The 14,532-nt window shown below is 45.5% G+C and overlaps 1 protein-coding gene across 1 annotated transcript; it reads right to left on the bottom strand.

Annotated features, from left to right (window-relative positions):
• Positions 1–466: 466 nt before the first annotated feature.
• On the bottom strand, positions 467–13,134 carry LOC128343886 (vomeronasal type-2 receptor 26-like). Its single transcript, XM_053293321.1, has 3 exons — positions 12,880–13,134; positions 2,135–2,261; positions 467–1,447 (listed from the first exon to the last, which is right to left on the bottom strand). The coding sequence occupies exons 1-3, from the start codon at positions 13,132–13,134 to the stop codon at positions 537–539; spliced, it is 1,293 nt and encodes a 430-aa protein (XP_053149296.1). The 3' UTR covers positions 467–536.
• Between the last annotated feature and the right edge of the window lie 1,398 nt (positions 13,135–14,532).

Raw genomic sequence — 14,532 nt, 5'->3', positions numbered from 1 at the left:
AGAAGAAACCATGGACCACACAATAGCCTATCTTCCAATCACTACCTATTGGATGTATGATAGGACATTCCTAACATAATCAGAAGTGGAAACACTTGCATCACATCACGAGATCACATTCCCAAAGAAAGTGATATAAACCAAAGAATTACCAGGCACTTTTCCAAGGGAGAATATTACCATGCTTGATAGTTGGCCAATAATATCCATTTTCAACACACAAAAGGATGCTGTTCTCATGCACAACCCAGCCAAGGCTAGGGATGCCCATCCAGGGTTAGGCTGTGTGTAAGAACCACCAGGATAGCCCCTGATCCCAGCAGTGCCTTGGAGGCAAATGCGCTAAACAATCCTGCCAGTGATGATGGTGATGGTGAATTCATGTTTATAGTTTATTGATACCTTATTTCAAGATGGAGGGAAAGAGAGGTCAGTTACAATAGCATCTAAGGGGCTACATTCCAAGACAAATATGTTGGTTTTATTATTGCTATGCTCAACATTGGTTGCCATGACTGAAAAGAATATGCTAAGAATCAGATACCATTTTTAATTTTCACAGTTAGAAGCACTTTCTTATTTAGATCAGGCCTCAAGAGAATAATGCAGCATTTGGGAATAAAGATGCAACCCAGTAACCCAGCACTGGAGGCCAAGATGGAGAAGATCTGCACGGCCACCATGTATTTCCCCTTCATGCTCAGGTAGGCAGGCACAAAGGACACCCAAACACTGCAGAAGACCAACATACTGAAGGTGATCAGCTTGGCTTCGTTGAATGCTCCGGGCAGCTTCCTGGCTAGGAAAGCCACCATGAAACAGATGGCAGCCAAGAAGCCCATGTAGCCTAGGGCACTATAAAACATGATGGCAGAGCCTTCATTACACTGCAGGATGATCTGTCCAGGTTGGGAGTGCATGTCAAAGTCTGGAAAGGGTGGAGAGATTCCCAGCCAGATGGTGCAGATGCCAACTTGAATTGCAGAACAAGAAATGACAATGGAGTTGGCCAAACTCTTCCCCAGCCATTTCCTCATCCTGTTCCCTGGCTTGTTGGCCATGAATGCAACCACCACAGTGATGGTTTTGGCTAACACAGAAGAGATGGCAACAGAGAAGATGATGCTGAAGGCAGTTTGGCGAAGAAGGCAGGTTACCTTTCGAGGCGGACCAATGAAGAGAATGGAGGACAAAAAGGAAAGCAAGAGGGAGATGAGGAGAATGTAGGAGAGGTCCTGGTTGTTGGCTTTGACTACTGGAGTTTCCATGTATTTAATGAAGATTCCTAACACAAAGCCTGTGGTGAGGAATAAGAATAGAGCAAATGTAGCTAGGATGATCCCCAAAGATTCTTCAAAGGACATGAAGGTTATCACTTTGGGAATGCATTGATCTCGTTCCTTGTTTGGATGCTGATCTTCTGGGCACTTGTTACAATGGTCTGCATCTGAAATGAATAAAAATGGGCTTGATACCACTTGGATCAATGTTAACATAAGAACTGCACTGCTGGATCAGGCCCAAGGCCCATCTAGTCCAGCATCCTGTTTCGTACAATGGCCCACCAGATGCCACTGGGCAGCCTACAGGCAGGAGTTGAGGTCATGCACTCTCTCCTGCTGTTACTCCCTTGCAACTGGTACTCAGAGGCATCTTGCCTTTGAGGCTAGAGGTGGCCCGCAGCCCTCCAACTAGTAGCCATTGATAGACCTTTCCTCCATGAAGATATCTAAACCCTTCTTAAACCCATCCAGGTTATTGGCTGTCTCCACCTCCAGCCTCAAAGGCAGGATGCCTCTGAGTACCAGTTGCAGGGGAGTAAGAGCAGGAGAGAGGGCATGCCCTCAACTCCTGCCTGTGGCTTCCAGTGGCATCTGGTGGGCCACTGATGCTGGACTAGATGGGCCTTGGGCCTGATCCAGCAGGGCTGTTCTTATGTTCTTATGTTCTAAAGACAATACAAAAGGACTCTACTTAAACAATGTAATAAAGGACACTCACAGCAAATGTCTGAGCAATCTTTGCTTTATTCTCCAAGGCCTTCCCTTTGTATTTATTTGTTTGCTTGTTTATTAGAACATTTTGTATGCTGCCCTATATAACAAGTCAGGGTGGTTGTTCTGGAGCCACCTACCTTCCTGGGTGGAGACTGTCCCTTCCGTGCAAGGAGCACAATCGTAGCAGCAAACTGGCTTTCCTTCCTGAGTGATTTTGGCATATCCAGGGCGACAGCTTTCGGTGCACCTGGCACGAGGCAGGGTCTAATCAACAAGACAAAAAGCCTCAAGCAAATGTGTTAGGGGTAATTTAGCAGTGTGCCTGGAGGCCAGTCGGGCTGTGTTTTCAAGTTGGCCCAACAGGCATGTCAGACCTGAGATGCTGTCTTTCAGGCATGATCGGATGGAGTTCAGAAATGACAGCAGAGAGTCCTGAAAGTTGGAACCAGGGTTCCCTGTAACAGGAATGCTCGGATGTTGTTGCCTACAACTCCCATCATCTGCAGCTGCAATGGCCTCTGACTGGGGATTAGGGGAATTGTTGTCAACCACATCTGGGAATCTCTGTACAGGGAACACTGGATGGAACCCAGTGGAGAACTTTGTCGGAGTATCATCATTTCTGACAGGAGCGTCTCTTCCCTCTCCCTCTCCCCACCCATTACCAGGTGCAGCATATGGGCCAAGGAGAACAGGTGTGATGACATCTTCACTCCTACAGAGCACCACTGACAGCTGCTGCAGTTGCTTTCCATTCACTGAGGCTATCCACAAGATGGGAGGAAATCGGGCTAGCGGAGGCTAGCCTGATTTTCTCCCATCGTGAGAACCACCAGGCTCCGCTGCGAGCCCGGTGGTTCTTAAGGGGGTCACCCGCTTAAGTATCCCTGCCCTTAAACCAGGTTTTTCTAATTGTGTGTTGCTGTGGCACGGCTCCACACCATAGCAACTCATGAGTAGACCCCCGACTGGGAGGCTCAAAAGCAGCCTCCCAGCTCGGGGGTCTCTCCAGCATGCAGGGCATGCTGGAACTTCCGGAGGGCGCACAGCCCCTGATCCCTCCAGCCCCCACTGGCTTTGTAACGGTAGTCATGTGGGCGGCCGGTTCAGCCTCCTGGAGCGGACTGACTGCTCGTGAGTGGGGAGAGTGGGCTAACCATCCCGAGGCGGGTCTCCTTGATCGTGAGACCCGCCTCACTGTGGCTTCTGCTTTAAAAAGCATCACCCCACCTGATTTTCTCTTTAAATTCTTGGCTGCATTCTTTATTTAAATAAAAAATACACATCCCCACTGTGCTACCATGAGACCTATAGGAACTTTTTTTAAAGAAAAGGGGGATGTTTTGAAACAAAAGGCAAAAGTGGCTGTGGAGGCATATCTCATGCTCCATAGAGTGATACCCTCACTGTATAGTCACAGAATGGGACTACAGGAGAAGCTCATTATGCATGGATTGTATATCCGTGGTTTCACATATTCATGGTGTCTAATTGACACCTGGTTTCATTATCCTTGGACACAAAGGGGTTAAAACCAACATATCCGTGGTTCCTGGTGGGTTGGAAGTGACCGCGGAGGTCATTTCCAGCTTCCATTTTGTCCATGGGATCCATTTTGTGGCTCATTTCAGAAGCCGCAACAAATACTGGGGAAAAGATCTGTGATTTGAGCGACTATTTGGGGCATTTGGAGGGCATTGCTGGTCTCCAGGAGACGAGAGGATCATGGTAGGGCAATTTATTTGGCCTATTTTCGGAATTTTTCTTGTTTGATTGGTGTGTGCTTTTTTTGTTTGGGAACCTAACCCCCCATGTTCCCATTGACTCAATGAGCCCTTTCTCACAACCAGTGAGAAAGGGCAAGAGGGTTAGTGGGGAGAAGCCTCAAAAATCTTATCTCCCTACAGATGAGCAGGTCCTTCCCTCTCGGCGGGCAAGATTGCCCACCCAGATGATTGCTGGCTGCTTCCAGTTGCTCTGAGGGTCGGGCTGCTGGATGCTTTGCCTTGCATTGCCCCGCCCTCCAGAGCTCCTATAATGTACCATGCAAGTGCGTTCCTGCTTTATTTATTTGTCTGTCTATCTGTCTGTCTGTCTGTTTGTTTGTTTATTTATCTATTCAATTTCTATACCGCCTTTCCAAAAATGGCTCAGGGTGGTTTACACAGAGAAATAATAAATAAATAAGATGGATCCCTGTCCCTAAAGGGCTCACAATCCAAAAAGAAATATAAGATAGACACCAGCAACAGTCACTGGATGTACTATGCTGGGGGTGGATAGGGCCAGTTACTCCCCCCCCCACTTCTAAATAAAGAAAATCACCACATTAAAAGGCGCTTCATCTCCCCACCCCTATCCGGAGCCGATGGGAAGCCTCATTTTACAGGTTTGTCACCGCGATGCTGCCGGGATCGGGTCCATTCCCGGCGGTGCACATACAAAACCAGGCTGTGCTTCCTTAGCCTGGTTTTGCACGCCCATGTGAATAGCTTTAATGACTCTTTATCCATGGTTTCATTATCCGTGGTAACATGTCGGGGTGGAACCCCCATGGATAATGAGGTCCACCTGTACAACATAGGTTACTTTGGTGTAAACAGAATAGAGAACCCCGATATAATTTGGTTTTAAAACAAAAATATCAAATTAAAAGACATCAATACAATGATTAGAATCAAGTGCAGCAGCACAGCTTGAAACCAATTCATCTGAATCCTTCCATGGCTTATCAAGTACAGCTCCATTATGTAGAAAATAAATAGGGGATCACGTGCAAACTAAGGAAACACCAGAACTTCTTGCAAAGTGGTGCAGCTGCTGTTGCATTGTGGACAAGCTTAGCTCTGCTATCTGTGTAGGGGGAGTAGGATTGTGTTCACCCATTTACCCTGCCCTAAAAGCAACCATGCAACCAAGGAACAGTTACCTGAAGGTTACACAGCCCTCAGGGACCTATTTCTGAACTGCAGGGAGTGCTTCCAGAAACAGTGGAGATTCCCATGGGTGCATGTCCTGTATTCGTGTGGAAAACAGCAGCAGTGCCCAAAATGGGTTAAAACAACAACAAATAAACAACAACTACAAAAAAACGGCAGCAGTGCCCATGCAGCACCAGCGCTTTGTCATCATTATTTATTTATCTATCTATCAAATCTGTATGCCGCCCCAAACTTTCATCTCTGGGCGGTTTACAATAACATAAAACAAGTTTAAAACATATACAAAAACTTTAAAACAATTTAACAATTTAAATAATAACCAGAAATTAAAACCCAAAAATATTAGGAAGCTGAGAAAGCTTGGGCGAAAAGATGGGTTTTCAGGTGTTTTTTGAAAATTGCCAGAAGGGGAGGATTGTATCTCAGCAGGGAGCGCATTCCACAATCTCGGGGCTGCAACTGAGAAGGCCTGTCTCTGTGTAGCCACCAAACGAGTTGGCGGTGACTGGAGATGGACCTCCTAAGATGACTTCAATCGGTGGTGGAGCTTGTAATGAAGAAGACGCTCTCTTAATTACAGACTAAGTCATGCTGGTGCATCATTAATCTGCATGTGATTTCCCCCACCTCCTTTGACTTCACTGGGAAAGCACAGTCCAATTCTTCTGAATATTTCCAAGCTTTTCAGATATTGTGATAGTTTCACCCAACAATAAAACTTTTCTCTGGCAACCCATTCTTGAAAGTTCCCATTCACTGGCTGGCAAACCATGCAAGGGCAAAGTAGCCGAGTAACATTAGATGCAGGCAAGTTATACTACTGTAAAGATTGTGCGAATGCAAAAGCAAAAAAAAAAAGAAGAAAAAAAAGCAAATGATGTTACACAAGAGTAAGCCCATCGTGTCATTTGTGTAATTTTACAATTCATGACTTTTTTGCATTAACACTGGGCTGATGTACCCTTCTGCGGTATGTCAGCCACCATGGTGAATTTTGCAATAAGTGGGAATTATTGTTATAACCTAATCTAATCCAAATATTAATTATTATATTTTAATTATTATATTTTGTATAGTTATTATATTATATTATATATTTATTTATTATATTAAGATTATTATTATTATTATAATCTAAGGGAATAGGTATTTTGCAGTATTCATATGGTGGCATTCTCTCTTCCTCAGCTCAAAAGATGTAGATGGTATAAAAGGGTGTTGGTTAATGGTGACCCATTGGGGATGTGGAGGAGGATGAGCTGCTGATAATATGGGAGCCTAGAAGGCTCAAGATCAGAGATGGAAAGATGAGAGTTCAGGGAGAAAGATCCAGCCCATTGCCCAAACAGGGCAAATATAAGATCCCTTGCTTAATGTATGGGATCTGAACAGCTTATTTCAAGAGCTCGTCTTGAAATACTTCTGAGGGCCTCCTAGACTTCAGCTGGAATGTAGGGTGGAAACAAGTCCAGAGAGCTACCAGAGCTTGTGCGTGTTCAGGCCTCAGAGTCATTTTCTCATAGAGGATAGCAGGTGTGGTGTTTTTGGTTAACCCATTCATTGATTCAGGCCAGCTTTTGAATGGTGCTTTAGTTACTTTTATTCCAGTCCTGGAGTAGAGGTGGGGCTAACAAACAGCCAGCAGCAAGAGCAAGGACAAGCAGTCTGCACTTGCCTCTCTGTAAATAATATCTATCTCATTAAACCTTTAATATTCCTGATTCAACTCCACTATCTTGTCCTTGCATACCACAACCCTTTCCTCTGGAGTCTACAGCAGGATCAGCCCTGTGACTGGCAGACATTTGCACCAGTCAGGCTTGGTATAGCTACCAGGAGCCTGGTCGGCAGTTTCATCTTCTCTGGCTTCCAGTTCAGGCCACTGTCCTTAGGGACCCCGAGCTTGAAACACGCCTTCTGGGTCTGGGTTTTGGTCGATCTGCCCAAGGCCCTGACACCACTAGAAACAACTGTCGCTGTCTGCCAATCAATGTACATACATCTCATTTAATTTAATTTAATTTATTTAGATTTCTATACCACCCTTCCAAAAATGGCTCAGAGAGGTTTACACAGAGAAATAACAAATAAATAAAATGAGTACTTGTTCCCAAAGGGCTCACAATCTAAAAAGAAACATATGATAGACCCCAGCAACAGTCACTGGAGGTACTGTGCTGGGGGTGGATAGGGCCAGTTACTCTCCCCCTGCTAAATAAAGAGAATCACTACATTAAAAAGGTGCCTCATTGCCAAGTTAGCAGGGGTTCCTGTTTCTTATTATGCAAACCTCTCTATTCATGTTCCCTGAGATATCATCTTGTTAATTTAGAAGGAGTCTTTGCTTTTTATCATGTATCACATCTGATGTATGATTAGAGCTGAACAGATATTAAACAGAATAAGATAAAACAAATACTTCCCCCTACCTGGTTGAGCCATTTGGGCCATACAATGGCATCCTGGTCAATGGTGAACTTTGGATCTGGGGATCCCTGTTTCTCTAGACTCCCGATTTTTACTCTAAGAATGGACCTATTGGGAAATACCACCCACTGCACAATGTCATATTCATTCTTATCCAAATCCATGGAAGTATTGTAAAACCACACGTTTTTCAGGAAAGAATGAAGCTGCAATGACAGAGGGAAAAGTTGTATTTGTGAAAAACAAAAGCATGTTGGATATTCAGGTTTTAATGATATTAGGCTTGAATGCTTTCACTCAAGGGTTGTGTTAATGTCTCCCATCCTCATAGAAGCTTCACAAGGGACCTGATGCCAATTCCCAAATTCCTTTTTCAACACTTTGGGAAGTTATTATGTCTAAATATACATACCCTTATTTTTGAACTCCAAAGAGCCTGTAAGTGAGGCCTGGTCCGTCCGCATCCCAAGTGAGAGTGAAATCTTCACAGGGCAGATTTTGGGATCCAAGAGAGGGCAGAATACTCTCAGATTTAATTACCTGTAGTGTTTTATTGGTATGGAGTGGCATCTGCGTTTTGTCTTCAAGCATCAGACCATAAAAGACAATCCTATCTCAAGTGAATCTATGGTGAGAGGAATGAAGGACATCTTGACAGCTAGGGTCTACATGCAACTTCCAGCGGTGATTCAATTTGAATTCGAACCAAATTCGATCTGCACAACCGGTCCGCAAACTGCTTATGCGGTCACACAAATGCTTTCGTGCATGCATAGATGTTCAAACCAGGCCCATGCTGGGTTCCCATTTACAAGCATCCTGAACTGGTCGAACTGGGCCAAACCAGTTCAATCCAAACCAGGCCTGGTTTGGTTCGGATTTGGACTGGCCACCCTTATTTTGGTGGGGGGGTCAGGTCCAGTTTGGAGTTGAACCGGTTTTGCATATCCCTATTGGCAGCTTCATAGCAGAGTAAATCGGCTCAAGGTGCTGTGTAGTTGCTGCCATCAGTACACTGGCCTACTGACATCTATGAGAGCCTCTGGCTCTACACTTCCACAAAGGAGGGAGCTTGGCTGAGGTAATGAGGTACCACATTTGAACCAAGTTGTCACCAGAATTACAGCCCACTCAAAGAGTAGCCAGCTCAGATGAAGACAGTGAAATTTTCCCTGCCCAAAGGAACTTCCCAGTAGAGAGAGGCAGGGCACCTCTTACTCCAGGTGTGAAGCATGGGGGGTCGGCTACTTCCTCAGATTGAGAAGGATTGCACCAGAGATTACAGCACCTACGTCTGTTGTACGATGCTTGGTTTCCTGTGAGAAGAGTGTAAGGTGGCCCAAAGAGCAATCTTCAGAGGATTGCACAACTCAGTTTGCTTCAGAAATAAACAAAATGTCCTCTCAGCACTATATTTTCAATTTTAGCACTATCTGCTTCCAAGGGAATAGGCAGCTTCACACATCACATTGAACCTAAGTGTCAGTGGAGTGGCTGGGAATGTTTGTGCACCCTGTGTGTGGAAGGATTACGCCACGCTTAGGCATGTCATACAAACCCACCACTAATAGTATATTCTACCCTATTCACGGCATGGAGGCTGACATATTTACCTAAGATCTGACGTGAGGGACACATGGTGGGTTATTTACCACAATAGCATAGGATATGTAGTGTTTGGTGGGTTCATATAACATGCCCAAGCTCAGCACACCCTTCCAGAAGTAAATAAGAACATAAGAACAGCCCTGCTGGATCAGGCTCAAGGCCAATCCAGTCCAGCATCCCATTTTGCACAGTGGCCCACCAGATGCTGCTGGAAGCCACAGGCAGGAGTTGAGGGCGTGCCCTCTCTCCTGCCATTACTCCCCTGCAACTGGTTCTCAGAGCCAACCTGCCTTTGAGACTGGAGGTGGCCCACAGCCCTCCATCTAGTAGCCATTGATAGACCTCTCCTCCATGAAGTCATCCAAACCCCTCTTAAAGCCATCCAGGTTGTTGGCTGTCATCACGTCCTGTGGCAGAGAGTTCCACAAGTGGATCACGCATTGTGTGAAAAAGTACTTCCTTTTGTTGGTCCTAGACCTCCTGGCAATCAATTTCATGGAGTGACCCCTGGTTCTAGTGTTGTGTGAGAGGGAAAAGAATCTCTCTCTCTCCGCTTTCTCCAAACCATGCATGATTTTATAGATCTCTATCATGTCTCCCCGCAGTCGTCTTTTTTCTAAACTAAAAAGCCCCAGGTGTTGTAGTCTTGCCTCATTAAAAAGGTGCTCTAGGCCCCTGATCATCTTGGTTGCCCTCTTCTGAACCTTTTCCAGTTCAACAATGTCCTTTTAAAGATGTGGTGACCAGACTTCTACACAGTACTCCAAGTGTGGTAACACCATAGTTTTGTATAAGGGCATTATAATATTAGCCGTTTTATTTTCAGTCCCCTTCCTAATGATCCCTAGCATGGAATTGGCCTTTTTCACAGCTGCCGCACATTGAGTCGACACTTTCAACGAGCTGTCCACCACGACCCCAAGATCCCTCTCCTGGTCAGTCACCAACAGCTCGGATCCCATCAGCATATACTTGAAGTTGGGTTTTTTTATCCCAATGTGCATCACTTTACACTTGCTAACATTGAACTGCATTTGCCATTATGTCGCCTACTCCCCCAGTTTGGAGAGATCCTTTTGGAGCTGCTCACAATCTGTTTTGGATTTCACTATCCAGAAGAGTTTGGTATCATCTGCAAATCTGGCCACCTCGCTACATACCCCTGCTTCTGGACCATTGATGAATAAATTAAAAAGCACCGATCCCAGTACAGATCCCTGGGGGACCCCACTTCTTTCTTCCCTCCATTGTGAAAAATCTCTATTTATACCTACCCACTGTTTCCTGTCTTTCAACCAGTTAGCAATCCAATCCAATGGAAGGCCTGCCATGTAGCTTTTGACATGCCAACCTTTCTCCACCCACTATCACCACCTGCTCAGATACTGCACACCCAAGATCACTATATCCTTCCAGAAGTAGGACTTGAGCATCTTCCAGGGCTCTGGCCCACTCTGTCGAATCTCAGGTTTGGTGTGATGTGTGAGGCTGCTCAATAATTCTGGCATGGTACAAGTGGTTGCAATTTTCAGTAGCCCTATATGTGGAAGAAAAGGAGTACCTGCCATGGTTGTAACTTTTGATGTGAAAACCTATCTTCACCCCCCATATCCATCCTCTTGGATCTGGGTGAATAGGCAGCATGTAAGGCATGTGCCACAGCCTGGACACTGTTGTAGATGTGATAGCTGTCCAAAGAAAAGACTCTTTCAAGCTCCTCTTGGGGAAGGGTCTTCAAGTTTTCCTTCTCTCTACATCTCACCCAGCTTTTTGCAATCAAGACATGCTTTGAATAGAAACAATGGAATGCTTCTTCCACAGTCTGATGCATAGCAGAGAAAAATGGTAGGAAATCATCGTATTTTGTTCTTTTGTCTGTCTGCATTGAGAAGGAAAAAAAGCCATGGATGTGTTGGAAAAATGAAAAATGGGACTCCAAATTCAAAGTGAAGTCCCACGAGGCAGCTGTGATCCAGACCTTCCCCACAATTGAATTCTCAAGGTATTTTTCAAGGTCTGGTAAAGAGCTAGTATTCATAATTCTATCAATGCGCTCCTCTGAATATAAAATATACCCTGACTTCCTTTTGAATGGACAATAAGGTAATGTCTGGCCCCACATGCTGAATTTTTTGTAAAAATACAATGCAAATACCACTCGCAGTGAGCAGAGGTGTTAAAATCCTTCTGAATCGTTCTCCATTTTCATTGCCTCGGGTAATCAAACCTATCCACGTCCATCTGAAATGTAGGAGAAGTTTGACAATCCCCATGTACCAGGTTTCCTCCTCTTTAACCATCCGGTAGAAATATGGGAACTGTGATTTATCATTCAGAATGTGGGAAATAAAAGCATAATTGACCTATTAAGAATGGAAGAGATGGGTGATTTATTCCAGAGCAAGCACATTATTAAAGTCCACCAATGGCTACTCTGGTTTAACATGGAGGCGAAACTGGACTAATGAAGCCAAACCCTGCCCTGCCCACACATGAGAACCGTCGGCTGGGATCATGCCCAATCCCAATGGTGCCTCAGCGGCAAACCTGTCAAACCATCCACCCACTTAAATGGGGTTAAGGGAGAAAGCATGCAACCGGAGCTGGGAGACTGATGGGTTCCTGGCCGGTGTCAGGAGAAACTCCATAATGCAATACACACTCGCATGGGGCATTATTGGAGTTCCAGGGGATGGGGTGATTGTCCCAACACCACAACCCTTTGATCTGGCGGAGAAGACAGCTACACATCTGTGCCCGTGATCTCTGTGCCCAGATCAGCAACAATCATCATCTGCAGGGAGACAAGCTTTTTGAGGTTTCCTCCCCACTCTCCCTCAAGCTCTCTCTCTCACACAGATCATGAGAAAGGGTTCATGGTGTGTTCAGAGTTTTCCATATTCACTTAAGCACCCAAATGCTGGGAAACCACTGCTGTGAAGGGCCACACCCTTAACAGATGTTATATTTAGGAATTATGGACACAGTATGATCTCCTTTAGTGTGGTTAGTTCCAGGTTATCCAGTCTCACACATTCACAAGGATGCTGGTTAAAGGCTTAATCAGAATTAGAAAGCCCACCAGAGCTGATTGTGTGAACCCATCATTTTCAAAGCAGTTGTGGTCAAATTGCTACAGTTAACCAGCTTTTAACCAGGATAGATAACCATCCTGGTTAAATGTAGTTAGGTGAAGTGATTAAGTTTTAAACTAGGATTAAGTTCTAAACTAGGTTCTTTGTGACTGTGTGAACACAGCCTAGGTCATACATGTAAGCTATTTTGATTACTGCACTTTCTCACATTCCCATCACAGATGAGAATATGTCCCTCAACAGATCTGAAATTCCTCTGCTATTAACTCATAGGGGCGATTCTCACAACCAACAAAAATCGGGCTAGGAGAGCCTAGCCTGGTTTTTGTTGGTCGTAAGAACCACAGGGCTCACAGCTGAGCCCGTGGGTTCTTGACCCGGTAACCTGCTCGAGAACCCCTGCTAAAAAGCAGGTTTGCGGAGCGAGCGCTCCAGCAAACCTGCTTTTTCGGCTCGTGAGTAGCTGCAGTGCGGCTTCGTGCCATGCCTACTCATGAGTAGACCCCTGGCCAGGAGGCGAAAAGCCTCCTTCCGGCTCGGGGGTCTCCCCAGTATGCCCTGCGCAGTTGCGCAGGGCATACTGGGGCTTGCGGGGGCCGTGCAGCCCCCGCTCCCCCCACCCCCTGCCGGCTCTGTCACGGAGATGGCCATCATGTGGGCAGCCGATCCGGCTGCCCAGGGCTCCCTGCCACTTGTGAGTGGGGAGAGCAGGCTTAGCCTGCTCTTCCCACTCACCGGTAAAAACCGTGTCTCACTGATCGTGAGACCCGGTCCTTAGTTTATACTTAGCCTCGATCCACCCCTTCATACCTGTGGAATTTTGTAGATGCCCAACGTGGTTGACATCTGGATGGAGATATCAGAGAAAGACCCTTCAAGAACAGCCACCAGATTACTCCGTCTTCCACAACTGTAGTTTGGAACATTCACCTTCCCAGTAGACAATAGGTCCACCACAGTGTCAGAAGTCATTATTGCATCATAATAGTTCTCATAGATGCTGTAGCCCAGGGTGATGTTGGGTAGCAGCCTGGGATTCCGATTGATCTCCTGAATGGCAAACATGAAGGACAGGATGTTCCAATACCTTCTGATGTCTATCCTGAAACAAAACATATGTGCTCACATTATTCTCCCAAGGACCACAACATATCAAATTCCAGCTGTTCAGCTCCGTAGCTCTTGCTCACTAATAAACCTCAGAATATTTCTGGAAGTATAGTCATGATGGATTGCATCCAGAGCCTCATGAGCGGAAAGCCCAGGTGAGCGGAGCGCTCGCTCCGCTCACCTGGGCTTAGGGGAGGGTTGTTTAAGCCGGTGACCCTCTTTTGTGAGACCAGGCTAGGCTGCGAGCCCGGTGGTTCTCATGGTCAGGCAAAATCGGGCTAGGCTCCGCTTGCCCAATTTCGCCTGATTGTGAGAATAGCCTCAATGGTTTACATATGATGGGCAGGGTAACTATTCTTGAAATGCATAAATACAAATGGTTTTTTGTTTCCCTTTAAAAAAAATATAAGGGCAGATGTGCATGGAATGAGGAGTGTGCTATGCTTCAGAAATTAAGTCAGATATTTATAGCTTCACTGAATGATAGCAAACTGCTGAAAGGGGAATCATCAGTCAATGCTCACTATTGTCATTCAAAATAAGGTCAAAATTAGGTTGGATGTATCTTTGTTAAAATGGAGCACTCAGTCTCTAAATTCAAAATGGTTTTGGAAATAAATTCAAAATGGTTTAAAAGGGGAGTTAAGGTACTTACCATTTCCACTCATGTTCCAAAAAGCAAGGAAATTACAAGTTAAAGTTCAGATTTGAGCTGAACTGGATTCCATGGTTATTGCAGAGTCTATTATGGAGGTGTCCAGCAGCTCCTCCTGTATGGTTATGAGGGATCAATTTCAGTTTGTGATTCCCAAGGATGTGGACAAGTTGCTTCGAGAATTTTGCCTTACCACCTGTTCTCTTGACCCTTGTTCTACATGGCTCATACAATTTAGCAGATAAATTATTGGATAGTGTTTTGTTAGTATCATCAGTGTCTGTCTGAGGGAAGACAGGCCACTTTTGAGGAAACCTGCATTGGATCTTTTAGGCAACTATAGGACTGTCTCCAATCTTCCGTGGTTTCAGCAAGGTGATTGAGAGGGAGTTGGCTTCTCAACTCCAGTCAGTCTTGGAAGAAGAAGACCTGTTGCAAAGTGGCTTTGGGGTGTGCTATGGAGTGGAGACTTCATTGGTCAGCCTGCTGGATGATCTGCAGTTTGGAATTGGTAGTGGGGGAGAGATATTGTAGAACCTCTTGGATCTCTTGGTGGCTTATGATACCATCAACCTCGGTATCCTCATGGACTGCCTGAGGGGGTTGGAGGTGGGAAGCACCACTATGCAGTGGTTCTGCTCCTACCTCTCAAATAAATTCCAGATGGTGTCCTGTGGAGATTGTTGCTCCTCAAAGTG

Source organism: Hemicordylus capensis, chromosome 2 (assembly GCF_027244095.1).
Source record: "Hemicordylus capensis ecotype Gifberg chromosome 2, rHemCap1.1.pri, whole genome shotgun sequence".
Taxonomy (NCBI): domain Eukaryota; kingdom Metazoa; phylum Chordata; class Lepidosauria; order Squamata; family Cordylidae; genus Hemicordylus; species Hemicordylus capensis.
Note: the sequence above shows the minus strand (reverse complement) of the source record. Positions and strands in the feature narration are given on the sequence as shown.

Bases quoted from the DNA above. Each gene is read 5' to 3' on its own strand.
- LOC128343886 (XM_053293321.1), bottom strand. From the start codon at position 13,134: ATGTTTGCCATTCAGGAGATCAATCGGAATCCCAGGCTGCTACCCAAC. The intron at 2,262-12,879 runs GTATGAAGGGGT...CTTGTTGATTAG, and splicing joins GCATCTACAAAATTCCACAG to ACCCTGCCTCGTGCCAGGTG. The intron at 1,448-2,134 runs GTAGGTGGCTCC...TATTCATTTCAG, and splicing joins GACAGTCTCCACCCAGGAAG to ATGCAGACCATTGTAACAAG.